This window comes from Dicentrarchus labrax, unplaced genomic scaffold, assembly GCF_905237075.1.
Source record: "Dicentrarchus labrax unplaced genomic scaffold, dlabrax2021, whole genome shotgun sequence".
Lineage (NCBI taxonomy): Eukaryota > Metazoa > Chordata > Actinopteri > Moronidae > Dicentrarchus > Dicentrarchus labrax.
Genome location: NW_026136712.1, coordinates 6,161,361 through 6,180,687, shown reverse-complemented (window position 1 = coordinate 6,180,687; position 19,327 = coordinate 6,161,361). Strand labels below are relative to the sequence as shown.

Genomic DNA, 19,327 nt, shown 5'->3' with positions numbered 1-19,327 from the left:
GAACTGTGCAGTTTTTGGCTTAATATTTTCAGCTGTTGTTTTCTCATTAGCTGTTCGGCTCCAAAGCACATTATAGGATGTTATGCCACTTTCAATGTTGGCACTTGACGTTGTGCTATTAAACTCCCTGTTATTATAACAGAAAAAACAGTCTGGATTTGTAGCCAATTTACTATTATTTCATCTCTATTTATGTGATATTAATTGTTTATTGCAACAAAACAGACAAGTATGTTTGCAGATATCCCTTGGAAGATGTAAGTTTAAAAAAAAAAATAAAAAATGAACCATTGGGTAGATGCAGGTTATATTCTAGTCTCTGATTGGCTGTTGCTCTCTAGGCATACATGTGATCAATTAGAGCTCTTGTTAAAGGTTACTCCTGTAGAAGTTTGATAGATATGGGCTTAGGTTTTTGTAGTCAGAATCAGTCCCAAAATGCAAGGATATAAGGAGGCAGATGTTGACATTTGATAGCCATGTGTAGCAAAGTCTTTCCTGGTATAATAAAATGGACTGAGGGTAATCTGCAGTCTAGACTAATTTTCATTCTCAGATGTTTTTTTTGTGTGTGTTCTTAACTGATATAATCAGCAGAGAGGAAATTACCACAAAGAGCACAAAGAGGCAAGTTCATCATGTTTCGTTAAACAGTCCCATTCTGCCCATTTGTGAGTCCATGTGACTTTTGGCAGCGTGGACCTGAATGAACAAATAATAAAAAAACTAAACAAAGAAAATGAAATGCACCTTTAATTGCACCAAAAAGAGGTTCATTAAAACTTCCCTGGTCCTCCTATTGTTCTTTTCTTTGTAGGCATTTTAAGTGAGGTGGAATAAAACACAGCATTTAAATATCCCATGGACAGAAACATTTGAATGCGTTCACTAGACTAAACACTCAGCACTAAGTACATCTGTCATAACATATGTTCTGCATCCACCGCTTTCTTTTCCACAAAGCACATTATTGGCAACAGGAAAATTCCTGACTGACCTGCCAGAAAAAGCCAAAATGGATTGAAGGAGAACAAAGAAAATCCTGACCGAGAGAGAGTCGTTTTCTTAAATGTTCTTTTGCTTAAACTCACCGCAGACAGTGAGCAAGAGTTCTGCAGTTCTTGGGTGAAACAGACAAATGCAGTTTTGTGGCTCATGTGGCTCAATGTCATGAAATGTGGATACACTGTATGTAGTCTTTTCAGTCAAAAATCTATTTTCAAATCACAAACGACATGCTAAAATAAATTGATTTTATTGTGTTGTGGAGGTACTCAGTCAGGAGGTTTTTAATCTGGTGCAATGTGCTTATGTAAACATGCTAAAAATAGAAAATATAAGGTTAAAAGAAAGTGTACTGTTTATAGTGCGTACTGATTTTGGACATATGGAGATAATGTTACTCTCTCATTTCAGCACATTTACAATGGGCATACTGCAAGACGTTTAAGCAGAAATGATTAAAATATGGGTTAGATTCAAAATTGTTTGACTGTGTGAAATTAGAGCATGTAAAAACAATATAAATCATGTCACTTTTTGAGGTTAAGTTTAGTCTTACATCTTAGATTGAAACAATCTTAACATCTTTTCTTCCATTAACATTTTAAACATATTCAGCACACATTTTCCAGTGACTGTAATTCTAATATATTCAACACTAGTAAGGGTTTTGGCAACATGCGTATGTGTGTGTGCATGAGTATTTCTTTTCTCATTGGTGTAATAGTTAAGATGCATAAACCATTGTGAAACAGAGGAAAAAAGTGAAAAAGCACCAATATAACTGTATCAGCTCTTTAAAAACCTTAACGACATATCTCTCTACACGTATATTTGACGGTGGTGCTCGGTGACCCAAGACACATTGCAGTATTCTCCCAAAACAGTATATGTAAAATAACAACCTGACATAACAGTTACAGTGTTTGTACGTCCAGGTCACTTTCCTACATTTATGTATTGCACATACTCACCAGTGCCTACGACTCATGGAGACTTTTTCTGTAAATTAGAATGTGTAGTGGAGTGCCCTGTTGTTGTGAGTGAATTAAGGTCCACTGACTCATTAACGCAACACACCGCTGTCGACTACTGATAAGATTTGTGAGGAAAACTGTAAACCCATCCAGTGGCTCAAAAATAAAATGTCCACAGTAAGAACCCCCTCCAAAAAAAACATATAGTATGCAGTGGACACAGGCAAGGTCAATCATACCTTTTAGACTTTAACAAGTACTTTGAATTAATTTTGTCCTCATGTTTGACTGTTTTGTTGTCACAGTTGTTTCAGTGAAATTGGTGGAAATGTGGTTGTCGGCCCCACTTCACACACAGTCTCAGAGTGCCCCCTTGTGGTCAAACAAGTGATTGTCCTCTCCCAACGGAGTGCAACAAGTGTCTGCTCTGTGTAAAACATCCAACCTGAATATGTTACTGATAATTTCGCTGATCACTCCCCCTTTGGTATTTTACGTTCCTTCTTTCCAGAGATGAATTCTGGCATTGCTTCTGGAAGACAAGCAATCCCCCCCCGAACGGAGTGTCCTCACTGCCTTTTGCTGTCCAGGATGGCCCTCCAGTCGTCCGACCAAGATAGGAGCCGTCTCTGGGAGGGGCTGCTGGAAAGGTGCTTGTTGTGGCAGGCGGTAAACAGGATGTGCTCCCATGTTGGTTTGGGCTCCACGCCTGATCAGGAGACATGTTAGTCAGAAACATTACATCAGGGACAAACACACTTATTCTACAGTGTACAGTGTACAAACCCAGCAGATCTGGCCTAACGGCGCACACACTGTGGCAGCAGTCTTAAAAGGTGCAGACAGGATTATAAAATCCTCTTCCTTTCATTTTTATTGCCTTCCTTCCTCCTTTAAATCTTTAAAATACACTTCTGTGTGTGCTGAACGCTACGGAGCCCCTAAAGGGACATGGGGAAAAAAAAGAAAAAAGAAACGTTTCTAGTGCGCACTAGATATGGATCGGGTGTTGTGGCGAATCAACACTCATTTGAATATTAAAATGAGCCAAAAATACCTCAGCTGCAGTCTTCAGATCAGAGAACTTATAGAATATTGTATTTCCGTTCGATAAACCCCTCCCTCAGAACAGGGACTGTCCAATCATAGCTTAGCAACCATAGTTAGGCATGGCAGGATTTGTGAATCTTTGGATTTCTCCACATGCTGAAGTGGTGTACATGGCGCTGTATTAAGTCTGCTACTCAGCATTCAAAGTGTTTGGAGGGTTGTGTCGTTTTTTTTTTTAGTCCTCACAAAGTCAAAGACACATGGGAAAAGTGAGAAACGATTGCATTAAAATGTGTGTTTGTCCCGGCACTGAATCCCAAGTTGCTCCCCAGGTGCCAATGGCTGCCCACTACGTCTCGTATAAAGGACTGGGTAAATGCAGAAGATAAATATTGTTTGCCTCTCTATGCAATCAAAGACCTGTTGTTTAATAATGACTAAGAATTTTGAGTAGTAAATCTGCCACCATTATCACTGGAGACGGCATATGTGACGTGCCAGAGGGGTGGAGCTTAGCAAATGGTCAGTTATTTGAGATTAGGGATCTCATCGATATCAATAGTACAATACAGAAGGTATTATAATAATGTTATATATTGAAAGTATTGTAATCATTTGTCATATAAATACTATATTAAATGTGAATTAGCTGCCTTTTTGTTATTGTGACGAGATCAATGCTGCATGTGCACACACAAACACATGTACAGTTCTCATGTTCTCACCTAGAATGTCAGGCTTGTCGTCTATTAGAATGTCTCCGGTGATTAATGTCTTGTCTCTGGTCAGGATGACCTGTTCCAGAAAATGATGGCCCAAATGCTTCTCTACCCAGGCATACTGGACACACACACACACACACACACACACACACACACACACACACACACACACACACACACACACACACACACACAGCAGATGATATCTAATTAGAAGAAGGAAAAACAGAATAGATGTTGGTGATTGACAGAGAAGCTGCTTACCTTCTCATACGGGCAGTGTTGGTAATGGTTTATAGGGCTGGTGCAAATAAAGACATCTGTGCTGTGGAAAGAAAGGGAAACAAGACCAGAGTGGAAAAAATGTAAACATACAAACATTTCTGTATTCCATCTGCTGATACCTGACAAACACACTGGCTCCTTATAACGGGAATTAATATTGGAGACGGGCAGTGGACCATCCCTGGTAGGGAAACAAACAAGTAAAAAACAAAAGTGAAAACACCATATGGCAGAGTGCCTGATAAGAAACAGGTTCTTTCAGGCACTGGTGGCTAAAGAAACACATTCATTTCCACCAGGAGAGGAAATGTAAACATACAATTTCATAACTATGTTGGCTATTTTTAGACATTATTCCACTGTGTTTCTGAGAATGCTACCGGAAATAGCATTCACAGCCTCCTTTGTGTTGACTCAGATTACACTGGAGTGAAATATCTCACTGCAGATGCCAGTTACAGGATGCTTTCACAAAACACACAAAGTGGAGTGCACCAAAAGCATGTGGCCGGTGCTACGGAGAATCACAGCTCTAACTACACTGATAGTGAGAGCTCAGGACTGAAGCTACTCATATCACACAACATGTACCATCTTTAAATATATTGCCTGTTGGAATGAATAACTCTATAGTAGGCATGTGTATTGGCAAGAATCTGGCTACAAGATATGTATCACAATACACAGGTTACAATTCAATATATTGTGATATATTGCAAATTCATTTTAAAAACTTTTTTTTAGGAAAACTATCATAGTATAAAGAACACGCCACCATATAAATAAAGTCTGCATTTAAAAAAGTTGGAATGTGCATTTGTATTTATCACAGTACCTGTATAATCCATCCATCATAGCCCTCAGTTTGCATTTACAACACAGCTATCGAGCAGTTGGGGGCTTAAACACAAAAATTGTGGGTTTTTGAGAAATGGTTACAATATCACAAAATAAAATATCACGACACGATATTTTTCGATATTTCCTAACACGCATAGACAGATTTATTTACATGTACCGAGACCTGGTGATCATGACCAGTACAAACACTGAATAAAGCTGTTCCAAAAAGGCTCTAGACGTCTGATGACTAAAATTCTTTATCCAGCTAAAACAATCTAAAAAGTGTATTGTAAAAATGCTATTTAAAACTGGATGAAAAGTCAATTTATGACAGCTACTGGCAGACAACAAACACAACAATGACATATTCGCAAAGGGTATATGATCCCATTTAAAGGCGACCAGTGAAACGCACCATTACCTGAATAAAATTTTATTTCTCTGGGTTTCTACATTGTTGGAAACATTGGGATAATGTAAGTACACAACTCAAAAAAATATTTAACATATAGCTATCAGCAGCATTAAAATGGCCTTAAAATAACAATATATGTAACAGCAGTAGGAGAGAAACCTCATCATGCACACAGCACCGACCTGTCTATACCCAATACATAACACCAATAAGCAGACATGGTGCCCTGCTTTGTGATTTCCTTTTCGCTGACAAATTATAAGTGTAACATGACACAGTTTCCCTCCATCCATCAGTCTGACTCTGCACCACCATACAGTATTGATCACAGCATCTGCAATATGCATTAAACATCCATAAATAAACAATAGTGAGTAGGAGTGTGAGCATGTGTCTAACCTTAAACAGTGTTCCTCCTCACCATCCACCACCTTACCACCTTATTCAAATTCAAGGCTCTCGCCAGATCGCTAGATGCAAATTAGTCATCTTTTCCACCCACCACTGTTTGTGCAGTTTGAGGCACAAAATCAGCTCCTGGTGTCCATCCCTCCATAAGCTCTCAGTCATTCTAACCTTAGATGAGAAATCACTCCCCGAGCCCGCACTGTCTTTGGGGAAAGTGCTTTTTAAATCATCTTGGTATGAGCTACAGTCACCTTAAATTAGATGAAGCCTATTAACCCTAACCCCTAACCAAGCCTGTTTTTTTATTTTATCTAAACTTTATGCTGCTGTCTTGGCCCTTTGTAAAAGAGATTTGGAATCTCAATGGGAATAGACCAGGTAAAATTAAAGTAAAATAAATGCGTTGTCTACCCTCCACATTCGCACACATTACAAGATGATGTTGCACAGGAACCAGTGTATATCACATTTTACCTGCAGCCAAATCAGTTTAAATATTAGATAAGTGAACTGCATCTTCAAGACCTACTTATCCATCTTGGCCATCTCCTTAACCGCCTCCACTCCTCCTGGCAGCGCTTCCAGTTCTATGAAGAAGTCCTTAGACTCCCAGATACTACTGGCTTTTTCCTGGAATCAACAAATAAAAACAAAAAATATATAAAACACACATACACACACTAACACAGCTTAGTATAAGTGTACATTGATAAGGTGATTGTATGTGTGTGCGTATCCACGTGAGCGTACATGTGCTCTGAAGGAAGTCCAAAAGGCAACATTTTCAAGGTCAGCTAGACACTCGTTGTCCAGAAGCACAGAGAAGCTGATATTTGAGCGAGACTGAACTGTACAGCGTTCTTGAATGTTTTATTCATGAAAAAGCAAAGACAAGGAAAAGATCTTTGAGGTCTATTTCTTCATCTGTCCTCATGCTTAACACGGACATTGTACCCCTGACCTGGTTTATGATTTAGTGTCATATTTTATCAATGTTACATAACATAAATTATATATATATTTTAGATGGCTTTTAATATCCCCCCCCCCAAAATTGGGATGAGTAGGCAATTTTCCCATCGTCACACAGACAGATTCATTTAGTATTATGCCCTATCGCTACTCCAAAGTTGGATAAATGTGTTTCCACAGAAACAACTCTAAATATTAAATGCGACGTTCACTCTTGACTGTGAAAATAACCTTAGGGTGTCTTAAAATACTGTAAATGACAGGCCCGTGACAAATCAACTGGATTTAAAGCAATACAGAACAACTAAAAAATTCAAGATTTGAATGGTTTAGAATGGTATAAAATAATGTGGTCATTAGGATCTATTTCCACTACAGTTTGTCGTTTTAAGATGAGATTGAGTAGAAAAACTTTGTGGTTGAACTGGTCAGCACTGTGCAAATGCATACCTGTGGCATTTGGAAGGGGGTTGCATACTAGGCACTGCTTTAATTCAATGCACCACAAGCAAAATAAGGTTGTCACCTGCTGATCTGTATAGTTCAGTAAATAATGTCTGTGTCTGAGGGCCCATCCTGTTGATTAATACCAAACTGCAACTGCAAACTGCAGAAAGAGCAAGGCCTGTCACTTGTCATTCTAACACAGTCTCTAAATGGCATACATTCCTGTTTAAAGACTACTTCACTGGGAACCCCATTGGGACCAGCTCAGGGGCCTCTGCTTCTGTGCAGGACTGCAAAAGTGGACTTGAGGAACTATTTTTGTGCACAGGTATGCGTGTCACTTACACACAGGTCACTCCTCAGCTGCCCATACTGCGTCGACACCCAAAACCCCCTCCTGTCATCCAGGGTGATGTAGGGCTCGTTCGGGTACCTGGCCCGGTACTTCTTCAAGAACCCGCCCTCGAAGTCCGCCAGGACCCCGTCCATGTCAACCAGAACCCGCAGTCTCTTACCCGAGGCAGAGGAGGACGACATGTTAACGCAAATCCTCTTACACGGATCACGGAGCAAGGTTGTTCCTCTTCCGAGTAGGCGTGTTGTACGGGACAGTAGGGACATCGTTGACTGTTGACTGAGTGCTGCAACAACGGTCACTGCCGTTAACCCTCTCCGAACGACGACTGGAAACAGTGGAGAAAGTCCGCATGAGAGTCGAAAAGTTTTCCAGATACTGCGGCCGTTAAAGCGAGTTGTTTTCAGCACTTAGCATAGGTTGTGCTGTTATTTGTATTTTCGTCAAGTTTAGTTTCACTGTTAGCTCAACTTTATCATTCTGGGCGTTTCTCTGCTAGTCAGCTGCAGTTGAGCTAACGGTAACGGTCGGTGGCTAACTTTAGCTAAAAGGCTAGCCGCACAGCAGCGGGCAGGTCAAATGTGACATGCCTTTGGTCACAGTGTAACTGGGAGCTGTTTGCATCGTTTGTCAGTGTGTATTACCCACAGCTTGTCTCTCAAACCCACAGCATCTGCTACAGTGGCTGCTGGAGCAACCTGAACCACAAGGAGTAATGCACAACTGGCACTGCAGCAGCAAGGGGAGAGGAGCTCTCAGCACTGAGAACAAGCTCTACAAGGCTGCTCGCAACAAAGATATTTTAGGTGAACAGGATGGCTCACTCCTCTGTTGTTTTCAATGCGTGAGAGCCAAATCCAGTCTCAATGAGCTTATTTTACAATATTGCGCATTTTTCAACAAAAAGAAAGAAAAACGTTTTATAACCACCATTATTGTTTTTATTGTTATATGAGATAGTCAGATTAGTATAGGCATGGTACAGTCGGCTATTTCTGTCTTAATGTGACAGTAACCAATTCTGAATGGATAAAGTGCAAAGTGCATTTCTAAAAGTGATTGATTGGACTGACAATGTAGCATTCTGCATCCTACAGTGAACCTTTTAGGGATATCCCAGCTGTACATAAAATACATGTTTATTTGAAAATGTGCCAAAATAAAAGTTTTTTTTATATATTTCAGTTGTTGTGATGTTTATTTTTGCATTTACATTTACCAACAATCAAAACTACAATACATTACAGTTATGCTGTTGGGAGCTAGACATATAGTGGTACAACAATCACACAAAATCAGTTTCAAGATTAAAGAATTTAAATCAAGTGAGTACAGATGATGGGCCAGTGTATAACAGGCTTCCATCTGGGATGAAAAGAAACATTTTTATAAAAGACAACATTAGACTATCTTTTTGTTAAAAGTAGACAAAACATGTAAATACACCATTTAAAAATCCATTTCATTTTATAATCTCCTGTTATTTAAATGAGGTAGATTAGAGATCCCATTAATATATTTGATTTTCTCAACAGTTATTGTATAAAATGACCTAAGTCCAAAACAACAAGGGCAGCAAGGTGGCATGGGAATTGGCATTAGGCATATACTCCTCCACAGAGCAAGGTCCTGTTTGAACCCTGAACATGATAAGAGCTTTAGAGAATAAATGGATGGATGCCAAAACTGAATTTACCCAGTTCCTTAGCAACATAGTAACATCATAACAACTTAGTTCTGTATTTCATCTGCAAAAAAGCCAAAAATTACCACAGTTACAGACAAGATCATTTTTTGATAGTTATATTTACAAGAAAATACAAGTACAGTCGGTGCCCAGTCTATTAACAGTGGGTGTTTAAAACTCAGTTAGACAGGAGCTCTTACTCTTATAACATCTTTGTTGAAAACCAGGTAAATGTACGTCAGTTCCTGTATTTCTTCTCCCTTAAAGGAAGAATTGGCACTGCAGTCTGGAATAAACATAAGACAAGACAAAACACAAGACAAGAACAATAAGTTACAATTTCCTAAGAAAAATACTGTTATGGGAAGTATGACAATGATGTTACAAATCCTCAGCAAATCGTGTGTGTGGCCCTTTAAGAATCCAATGGTCGATCCGTAAACTCGTTGCAGTCTGCTCCGTTCTTATTATCTCGCGATAACTTCACATCAGTGGCGGCTGTGTGGCCCCCTGTCTTAGTCCGGACGGAGTTGTTTCTGACGTTTGAATGAAAAACAGTGCAAATTACCTCCACTTTGGACCCAGGAAATAATGGCTTCAGCCTTGGAGCAGTTTGTGAACAATGTGCGGCAGCTCTCCGCTCAAGGTACGGTTGCTAAACTCATTCGAGTGGGAAGTATTAGCTAGTTAGCTAGCATATGCTATCCAATGCCTTGCCGATAGCTAGGCAGCCAAACTGGTCAGAGCCCTCTTTTTGCTTTATCATGTAAACACACCGCTAAAATGACTTTGTTTGGCTGCGAGAGTTCTGTAAAGTATCACCAGAAGATGCGTTAGTGCACATGGACGCCAAGGATAACCGCGAACCGGGCATGTTGTCAAAGAAAATGTCTAAATCCTACTTTTTGTTTTTGATCTAGAAAATAATTTCTGGGGATTGCCGACCGGTAGTCCCGCCCTGGCCCCACGTGATTGGCTGGCGAACTGAATTAGCGAATATTATTGGTTCAAAGTCATCTGTCAATCAAACCTGCATTACCTCTGTTGCAAGGCCTTGACAGGACACTTAACCGGGCGATTTATATTGAAATACTCAGCCACGGCACGATGATTATAAATGATTGTGTTAGTCAGTTTGTTTTCTACATTTGTAAAGAATAGGTACTTGGCATTCATAGGAACATTTTATTGTTAATTTAAACACTTAAACAATGATTACAATTCCTCAGCATACTTACGGGTGGAAAAGTATTGTCCCCTTCTCCTTTGTGGATTTTATTAACTTAACCTCATCATTTACAGTGACTGCAATAGGGGGAAGGTTATAATAATAATTTTAGTTTTGGTAACCAGTCCAGTTAGTGCATGTGTACTTCTTATTTGCCACAACATGTAATGAGAAATTTGATTACATATAATCCCAGTATAAAATCCTAATTTATTTACAAACCAACTGGCCTGCCTAAAAGCATCGATTTCTTAAATTTGGTCCGCATCTAGCATTGCGACGTAAGCTGTGTTAGATATGCGATGAACTAAGATCTAACGGGCATTCAAGAAGTGGTTTACTTTCTCTCTGTTCTCGTGCCTCCCTAACCCCTCCAGGCCAGATGACTCAGCTGTGCGAGTTGATCAACAAGAGTGGGGAGCTGCTGGCCAAAAATCTGTCCCACCTGGACACGGTGCTGGGGGCCTTGGACATCCAGGAGCACTCCCTGGGCGTGCTGGCTGTTCTGTAAGTAGCACGCTCCGTCCTCATTCTTCCCAGGTTTACCGCCTCCAGTGTAGTTAGCCCCCGTCAAGAACTCTTCCATGGTCTGTAGTGTCGCCTGTTGCTGTTTTTTTTTTTTTTTTTTCCGTCTGTTTGCTTTTGTGTTCACTTCTGTCCATTCTTGTGTTCCTCTATGCTCCTGCCTTCATTATTGTCCTAGCTTCTGCTCCACTTTTTTTCTGAACTGGGCCAAGAGATTCTGTTATTTGTTGTGTCTGCTGAAGGTCACATTGTACCTTTTCTGAGGATAGAGGGGTTCTAGGGTAGAGGTGGTGGAGCCTTTGAGGTAAAATAGTTGACAGGAAGAGAGTGGTGCACACATCTTAGATGCCAGCATATTGTTAGGTGAAAAACGTGAGTTGCGGGTTGGTTAAAAAACAATTTGCATAAGTGAGCTAGTATTTGCATGTTATGTAGAAAGTGCCATTTCGTACATCTCTGTATTATGTTATTTCATAATTAAAGGCTGCCTGTTGCATGAAGCATAACACATGTGGTATCATCACAAAGCAGCTAAAGGCTACCTGTTGAATGTGCAGCTAATAATTTGAATATGAACTACAACAACTAGCAAAGAAAGTGATCTATTTCTTATATTGTATAAAATAAAACCTTTTTTAAGATTATAACACCAAATGTTATAAATTCACTTCTGCACCTCAAATCTTGAAAATTAGTAAATTAAAGAGGGGTTTCTGTGGATTTAATTATACCTATGCACCCCTCTGCATATAGAAATGACCTTACAAACCATCCAATTTAGCATTTTCATCCCACGCAAAAGTTGTAATTTCCAGTTAAGCATTACAGTCTGTATCAGGGTCTCCTTGTTTTCACTGAAAGCTTTTTGCCAACCTTCTACTCTTTTGTTCCAGATTTGTGAAGTTCTCCATGCCAAACATCCCTGACTTTGAGACGCTCTTCTCCCAAGTTCAGCTCTTCATCAGTACCTGCAATGGGGAGCACATTAGATATGCAACAGACACTTGTAAGTCCAGACTAAGCAAACCTCTCACTCCTGGATGTTTAGGTAGCATGTTTTGTATCCTAATGGTTCTTTTAGGGTTGTTTTTTTAGGTTTTCAGCTGAACAAGAATATATTTCTACACTAATCAGTATTCTATTCCTTATTGTGTTGAAAGCATCTGCTCTGCTTAATACTGTTGTGCAAGTGCTTTACTCAGTTGTGGCCATATGTCAGACACTGGCTTTTCCCAGTGTCCACTGACAAACTCTAAAATGTTTTTTTAGTATCAACCAAAAGTAAGAATACAGTTACAATTTTATGGCAACTATAATGTTGATTGTAATGGTCAACTCTAATGGTGTGATTTAATGTATAATTAGTTTTCAGCAGTATCTGCTGCTGTAAATTGTCTTCCTTTTCTGCAAAGGTCTTAAAATTATTAAAGTTATTTGGCACAGTTGAACTTTGGAGCTTGATGGGAAAAAAATGGCAACATTGTATGTTTTTGCAGTTTATGTATGACATCCTGGACAGTGAAGTGTAGATGTATCTGGCAGTGTTTTACATTTAACTAACCACTAAAAGAGTGTCACCAGTTTTCAAGCACCTTCCTTCTCTTCTGTTTCCTCTCACAGTTGCTGGTCTCTGCCACCAGTTGACAAACGCCCTTGTAGAGCGGAAACAGGTAAGACTGATGATTCTGACATAGTCAAACGTCCAACTAGATATCATCACATAACTTTTAATTCAAAATATATATGTATGATTAAACTCTAAATGAATCTGTGGCCATCGTAGATGTTTGATGTTCGAGTTGAGGGCTATTTTTAAATGGCCAATTGAGTGTATCAGACTTAATTCTGCATATCTTTATGTGGCTACTCTATAGATTATACAATTTATAATGCTATTATGCTTGTGAAAAACAGTTGTTTCCATTCATGACTCACAGCAGCAGTAGTCTGCAGTGCTTATAAATGAAGACTGAATAGTTTAAATATCAGATGGGAACACAGAATGTAAATGAGGTTTAATTTATTTTTTGTTTAGCCATTTGCAGCTCGATCAGTCCATCTTTGGTTTGTGAGACATACACTTCTAGCTTCCATCAAAGACTACCTGCACCGGCAAATAGAGCGTGTTCATTAACAGAGCACTGTTTTAGTGATGTAGACAACCAGCTCCGAAAGTTATGGCCATGGACTCTTTTATCCCACCAACACTTCATCTTAATAATGTTTACCAGCCCAATTTCACTTACAGTATGCATGTACTGACACTTTCCCGTGTCGGCATACTCAAATATACTGACACACACCTTCTTAACAGCACTTGACACAGCGCGGCCACTATGCTTCATCACTCCCTGTGCACTAAAGCAGCAGAATCACTGACTCTCTGTCTGTGTTGTCTAGTAGAGCCAACAAATAAATGTTCTTCTTCCCTCCTGAATAAGAGTGTTCTGTGTATTGTGTGATGTTTCTGAGAGTTCCATGATGTTCTCATTTCTGTGAAGTGTCCTTGTCGACTTTCCCATTATGTGTGTATGATGTTTTAAAGGACACTGTGCACTGTCTTGACAGTGTAGCTTGCGAGTGGGTGTTTTTAATGTTGCATGTACTTTGCTATAAAATCAGTTTACCCTTGGTGATAGTGAAATTAGTACATTTGAATCTTATTTTTTAACAAGAATGAGTCATCCTATTACTAGTACCTCACCGAGTTTCAGCATCCAAGAGTAGCGTGTTTTTCTTTTTTCTTTCTTGATCTAAATATTTTAATGCATTTTAAAGTGCAGTACAGGCCTGGGCCGTTTTCACCATGTTTGGAGGTCTCAGAAAAGCTGCAGCTGAATAACTGTGTTTTTTCCTTCTCTGGCAGCCATTGAGGGGTGTTGTCGTCCTAAAACAGGCAATAGACAAAATGCAGATGAACACAAACCAACTTACCTCAGTTCATGCAGACCTGTGTCAGGTGAGTCACTGGCCCCTGCTGCATCATCACCATGGCTGTAATCCTAAATGGCCTCATGATTCAACTTCGACATTTAATGTTGCCGCTAAATGTGATCTGTGTAGCTGTTATTTGTAGTCAGCCTCCCAGTTATCTTCATTGTTTCCGATCTCCTCCTCGCCGTTTAAATGGTTGTGTTTAAATAATTCAAACAGGCTTAGTCCCAGCACAGTTTGTTTCTAGTGGAACCCTCTTATTCATCCTCACTATGTACCTGTCTCATTGCAGCTGTGCTTGTTAGCAAAGTGCTTCAAGCCCGCCCTGCCCTTCTTGGAGTTGGACATGATGGACATCTGTAAGGAGAACGGAGCTTACGACGCAAAGCACTTTTTATGTTACTACTACTATGGTGGCATGATCTACACGGGCCTCAAAAACTTCGAAAGAGCACTGTATTTTTATGAACAGGTAAATGTACTTGCATGCATGTAATGGCATAGACAACTTTTTAAAAATTGATTTCTAATGGGACCATTAATTCTTCATAATTTGTCTCATGTATGGCAGGAATGCACAATAAACTGTCACTGTCTCTGGTGTGTATGTAGTTGACTGTGTGTTTCTCATTTTCTCTCGTCAGGCAATAACCACTCCAGCCATGGCAGTGAGCCACATCATGTTGGAAGCCTATAAGAAATACATCCTGGTGTCACTCATTCTCCATGGCAAAGTGCAGCCCCTGCCCAAATACACCTCACAAATAGTAGGGAGGTTCATCAAGGTAAGGATAAATCACGTGTATGGAATGAATTGTATTACCGCTTTGCTCTTTCGTTACAGCTGTAACATTTACATTTGCAGACATTTACCCGACTTTCAACTCATGCTCATTATAACTGTTAGATCAGATAAAGCAGATGAAGCCGGTCAAGAAATGTTGCTCATTCTGTCCACCTGTGGTTAACAGAATTTGCAGAAGCTCAGTTTATTAGGTACACCTACCTAAAACTACCTCTCTAAAACCTTTCAATACAAACTGAACATTAGAACCTTCATGAAGGCAGGATTTACTGCAGGGCTGTTGTATTAGACCACATTAGCTATAGCTGTGTGTACCTGATAAACTGGCAATACACTGAGTGTATATACATTTTAACATTGTCAAATACTAAGTATTGGGTCCACCTCCTATCCCCTATATTAGAAGTCAAATACTGATCTGTGGCAGCTGGCTGTGTCGCTTTTTATTATACTGAAAACAAGCACTCACTTTAGCTGGTTAAATAATGTAAGACAAAATGTAACGGGATTGCAGTGCAATAATACATAACATTTATAACTTGTTTAATATACGAACATACAAAACTCCATCTATGACGATGGTCACAAGGATTGGAGCTACTGTCCTGCCAGATGGTGTTTAAATTGCACCTTTTGATCATAATGTTGCTTTGAAAATATAGACCCCCAAACACCCTAAAGGTTGTGCCATCATTCATAGCTGTTTATCTAGCATTATAGTCAAATAGGGCAGCAGCTATGTTTATTTTCATTATCAATTACCCGTCTATTTTGCTGTAGTTAATCAGTCACTGTTATGACAGAGTCCAAAGTGCATAGTTAACTAGCTGTAAACAGCCTAGACTGGCTGTTTCTAGCTTCTCCAGTTTGCACTTATATGTAGAGCTATTGTTAATAAAATGGAATCATAAGGGAAATAAACACCTGCAGAAATTTGACTATCTGTTAACAGCCATGACTGTCAGAAATGTATGCAGTGGGCAACTTGTTTTTGCTATAAACTTCTACACAGTTTCCCTACATCTGCCAATTTCCATTCAGCTCTGAAGGAAATGAAGGGACTCCGCTGACTTGTGAACACTTTGTAAAAACCAGTAAAGGTCTACTCACACAATTTTATGATCTGTTGTGCCATTAAGTGATTGGTTTTGTCTCTTTTTGCCACCTTTAGCCCCTGAGCAACGCATACCACGAGTTAGCTCAGGTTTACACCACCAACAACCCGGCCGAGCTCCGCATCCTGGTCAACAAACACAGCGAGACCTTCGCACGAGACAGCAACACAGGCCTGGTCAAACAGTGCCTCTCCTCCCTCTACAAGAAGAACATCCAGAGGTTAACAAAGGTGGGTTTCTATACTAAACCGAGCCAGGTGTCACAAAATAGTGAGTGAAGTTCCTCAAAACCTGGCTTCTTCCCGTGCAGCTCTAGTTGAAATATACTGTGTAATACGGCTGTGTTTTGACTTAGGTTAAAGATTAAATTTAAGTCGAAGACCATAAAAAATTAAGCAAAAGCGTATTTTAATTAAGCATTGGTTTAAAGTGGGCTTAGACAAATTCTGAAATATGTACTAGTTTAAATTAGTTTAGTTTATCTGGTCAAGTTAGAAGAGTACATTTTTATTAAATGATCTGAGGCATCTGGAAATGTGTCTCAGTCCTCCTCCGCAACAACTTTGCCGCACATCATTGAAAGTGACAGTAATCAAAATGACAGAAAACACCCCAGAAACATGGGTCAGTGAAGTCAGATGTAGACATCTGATAGCCAGCTGTCACTAATGTGCCTGGAAAGATGAGAAAAACAGAAAGGAAACAAGAGCTCGCTGTCTTCAGCTAGAACACGGTGACATAACACTATGTCATAACATGGTAGGAGACGTATTGTAGTATTTTGGCTATCTTTATATCATAGCTCTTACAGCCTTTGCCACAGTCAGCTGGTGTAATGTTCTGAGCCGGTTTGACTGTTCTGTGTGAAATGAATAATAACGACTCCACCTGTTTTGTCTCCTGAAATAGATAAATATAGCCACCTACCTACATATTATTGTACTGAGATGTTTGGTCAAAATTATCACAATATATTTCTCCATCAAATCAATCACAGGCTGACGTTAGAGGAACATAACAATAAACAATGTGCCTTGGTTACAAGTTCTTGGCTGCTTTTATTTGTAATAGTGTAAGATCCAACGAATGTCCAACCATAGAAAAGTAGCTGTACCACTTTACACTCAAAAGGTCCAGCAGATCTTTCAGTCTTATCTCTTTTAATATCAGTTTCTCTTTTATCGGCCTCCTGCAGACCTTCCTGACGCTGTCTTTGCAAGACATGGCAAGTCGAGTTCAGCTGTCAGGCCCCCAGGAAGCAGAGAAATACGTCTTACACATGGTGAGCTGGTCCGGACAGACTCGACATGCAAAGCCAGTCCAACATGTCATCCACACACTTGAAATCAATTGAAATGTTTTAATCACTGCACATAAAGTATGTGTAATATGATACTGCATATGTATTTGTTTCTCAACAGAAGTAGTTGTAGAGTATTCAGAATTATATCTGCTTTACTTTTTATGTAGACCGTTCATAGCCTCACCTTGCACTTTAAGGCAAGATGTTTGGCTGATTAAGCAGTTTTGTTATTGTAATGTAATTCAAACAACAGTTTACTATTGAGCAGCACTAGAAATATTCTGTTTCATTTTCATCATGCTCTTCCTCATGCGTCTGTGCAGATTGAAGATGGTGAGATCTACGCTAGCATTAACCAAAAGGATGGCATGGTCTGCTTCCACGACAACCCCGAAAAATACAACAACCCAGCAATGCTCCACAAAATTGACCAAGAGGTGAGGATGTCCAACTCTATTTTCAGTGCTGGCTTATCATAATGCTGTGTGTGAATCCCAGTAGTTTGTTCGGCGTTAACTACTTTTAACGTGAAGCTATATCATGTTCTTCTTTTAGATGTTGAAATGTATAGAGCTGGATGAGAAACTAAAGTCTATGGATCAAGAAATCACAGTAAACCCACAATTTGTGCAGAAGGTGAGACAACATTTAACACAGCCAAATACAGAAATGTCTTTTATTTGGATATTTTTTTTCCATATGCATGAATGTATGTTGCTTTGTGGAAGTGCAACAAATCTTTACTTGTGTAAAGTAAATGTGTCTTGTGTGTCAGTGCTACATTTACTTGTATTAATTCAGAAGCTTTATATATTGTGGAAAAAATAATAAGATATAAGTAAGAAAAATAAGAATAAATGACCTATGGAATATTTAAAGGTAAATACAACAGTACTACGGGTAGCTAATGTTAAAAATATAACCACAGTTTTATAAAACATGCCCTTATTGGTATTGTATCTAGGTGTTACAAGTGCATAAACACTGCACATAACACAACAATTAAAAACTGGAAAGCAGGTTTATTGAGTGGATAGTTTTTCGGAGTAAAATCTGAAAAGTCCTCAAATCTAGAACATGGACCAATGTAGAAGGACCAGTTCTGGGTATTCCCAGGAAAGCTATCCAGATAATTCAGTCGTAAACCTGATTCCTGGAAAAGGCCCTTGTTTAGTTCCAAGAGAAAACAGCTATTGTTAATGGAAGTGCAGCAGGAACTGGTTTTTAAACCAGTTATTTGATCTATTGTCTAACAGGTAACATTCTCTACATGTGACTTTGTTGTTTTCTTTTCTTTCAGAGTATGGGATCGCAGGAGGACGATGTTGGTAGCAAAACATCAAGTTATTCCTGAGGGGCCTTGGACAGGGAGAGAACGCTGCAGCCGCCCAACACGTTCTTCCCAGGATGAGTTGGATTTTTTTTAAAGAGGAAAACAAACATTCTATTGCATAAGGACATTGGTCAAGGAAAATCTAATTGTGTGGAATGATGATAAATTTGGTTATTCTTTCTTCACAGTGTCTTAAGGATAACAAAAGATCCTTACAGAAAAGGAAAAAAGATTACAATTTTGTCAGTGTTTTATTTATCAATGTTCAGGTTGGAGCGCCACTGCTACATTAACAGAAACCACAATAATAAAAACTGGACTTATTTGTTCCAAACATATGTGTGAATATTCTCACTGTTTGTTTTGGTTCTGCTGCATGATGGCCGTAACAAGAGGGCATTACATACGAGAAACATCTATGGCTGACGAGGAATAAATCTGATATATTCTATTTGTAAAGACTGCAATGATCGTTTCCCTCTCACTCCTTTTGGTTAGAATGTAGATATCATCAATAGCAAATCTGTACAAATCTTCATCTGGACATGCCCTTGACCAAACTCGGCACAATGGAGGAGTCGTTCACAATCTGGTGCACTGTTTTGTTTTTTTTGTTTTTTGTTTTTGTTTTTTTTCTTTTGTTTTTTTAGGTCGGATCCACTAGAGGTCGCTAGAGCACTGTATAGAAAACCGTTTTGACAGCTTGTTATTACAAGAGGTGAAGTCAACAGATGAAACCAAACTGTCATGTCATTTGGGAGCTTGAGCTTTGCGATTGTGGATCTGTTAATAATAAATTGTTTAAGAATATAGTTCTGGGTTTCATGGCTTTGTGAAAAGATTCTCATCCATTTGGTTCTACGTGTACTGTAAGGTGGATTTGAATCTCCATCCACTCTTGATTGTCACATTGTAACATTC

General features: G+C 39.3%; 2 protein-coding genes across 2 annotated transcripts; one reads left to right on the top strand and one right to left on the bottom strand.

Moving 5' to 3' along the window:
• Nucleotides 1-735: 735 nt before the first annotated feature.
• LOC127373485 (5'(3')-deoxyribonucleotidase, mitochondrial) lies at nt 736-8,899 on the bottom strand. Its single transcript, XM_051418005.1, has 5 exons — nt 7,467-8,899; nt 6,232-6,332; nt 4,016-4,076; nt 3,755-3,869; nt 736-2,688 (listed from the first exon to the last, which is right to left on the bottom strand). The coding sequence occupies exons 1-5, from the start codon at nt 7,740-7,742 to the stop codon at nt 2,549-2,551; spliced, it is 693 nt and encodes a 230-aa protein (XP_051273965.1). The 5' UTR covers nt 7,743-8,899; the 3' UTR covers nt 736-2,548.
• A 700-nt stretch (nt 8,900-9,599) lies between these two features.
• cops3 (COP9 signalosome subunit 3) lies at nt 9,600-19,218 on the top strand. The gene is made up of 12 exons (XM_051417980.1): nt 9,600-9,809; nt 10,769-10,898; nt 11,810-11,922; nt 12,537-12,586; nt 13,783-13,875; nt 14,143-14,322; nt 14,495-14,635; nt 15,827-16,000; nt 16,966-17,052; nt 17,397-17,510; nt 17,629-17,709; nt 18,374-19,218. Exons 1-12 carry the CDS (start codon nt 9,755-9,757, stop codon nt 18,425-18,427), a joined length of 1,272 nt encoding a protein of 423 aa, XP_051273940.1. The 5' UTR covers nt 9,600-9,754; the 3' UTR covers nt 18,428-19,218.
• The last annotated feature ends 109 nt before the right edge of the window (nt 19,219-19,327 follow it).

What these genes read in the sequence shown, in the direction of transcription:
- LOC127373485 (XM_051418005.1), bottom strand. Translation starts at nt 7,742, where the DNA reads ATGTCCCTACTGTCCCGTACAACACGCCTACTCGGAAGAGGAACAACC. An exon ending in AGCTGAGGAGTGACCTGTGT is followed by an intron (nt 6,333 to 7,466) that starts GTAAGTGACACG and finishes TGTTGATTCCAG; the next exon opens with GAAAAAGCCAGTAGTATCTG. An exon ending in CGACAAGCCTGACATTCTAG is followed by an intron (nt 2,689 to 3,754) that starts GTGAGAACATGA and finishes TCTCCTGATCAG; the next exon opens with GCGTGGAGCCCAAACCAACA.
- cops3 (XM_051417980.1), top strand. Translation starts at nt 9,755, where the DNA reads ATGGCTTCAGCCTTGGAGCAGTTTGTGAACAATGTGCGGCAGCTCTCC. An exon ending in CTGGGCGTGCTGGCTGTTCT is followed by an intron (nt 10,899 to 11,809) that starts GTAAGTAGCACG and finishes CTTTTGTTCCAG; the next exon opens with ATTTGTGAAGTTCTCCATGC. An exon ending in TAGTAGGGAGGTTCATCAAG is followed by an intron (nt 14,636 to 15,826) that starts GTAAGGATAAAT and finishes TGCCACCTTTAG; the next exon opens with CCCCTGAGCAACGCATACCA.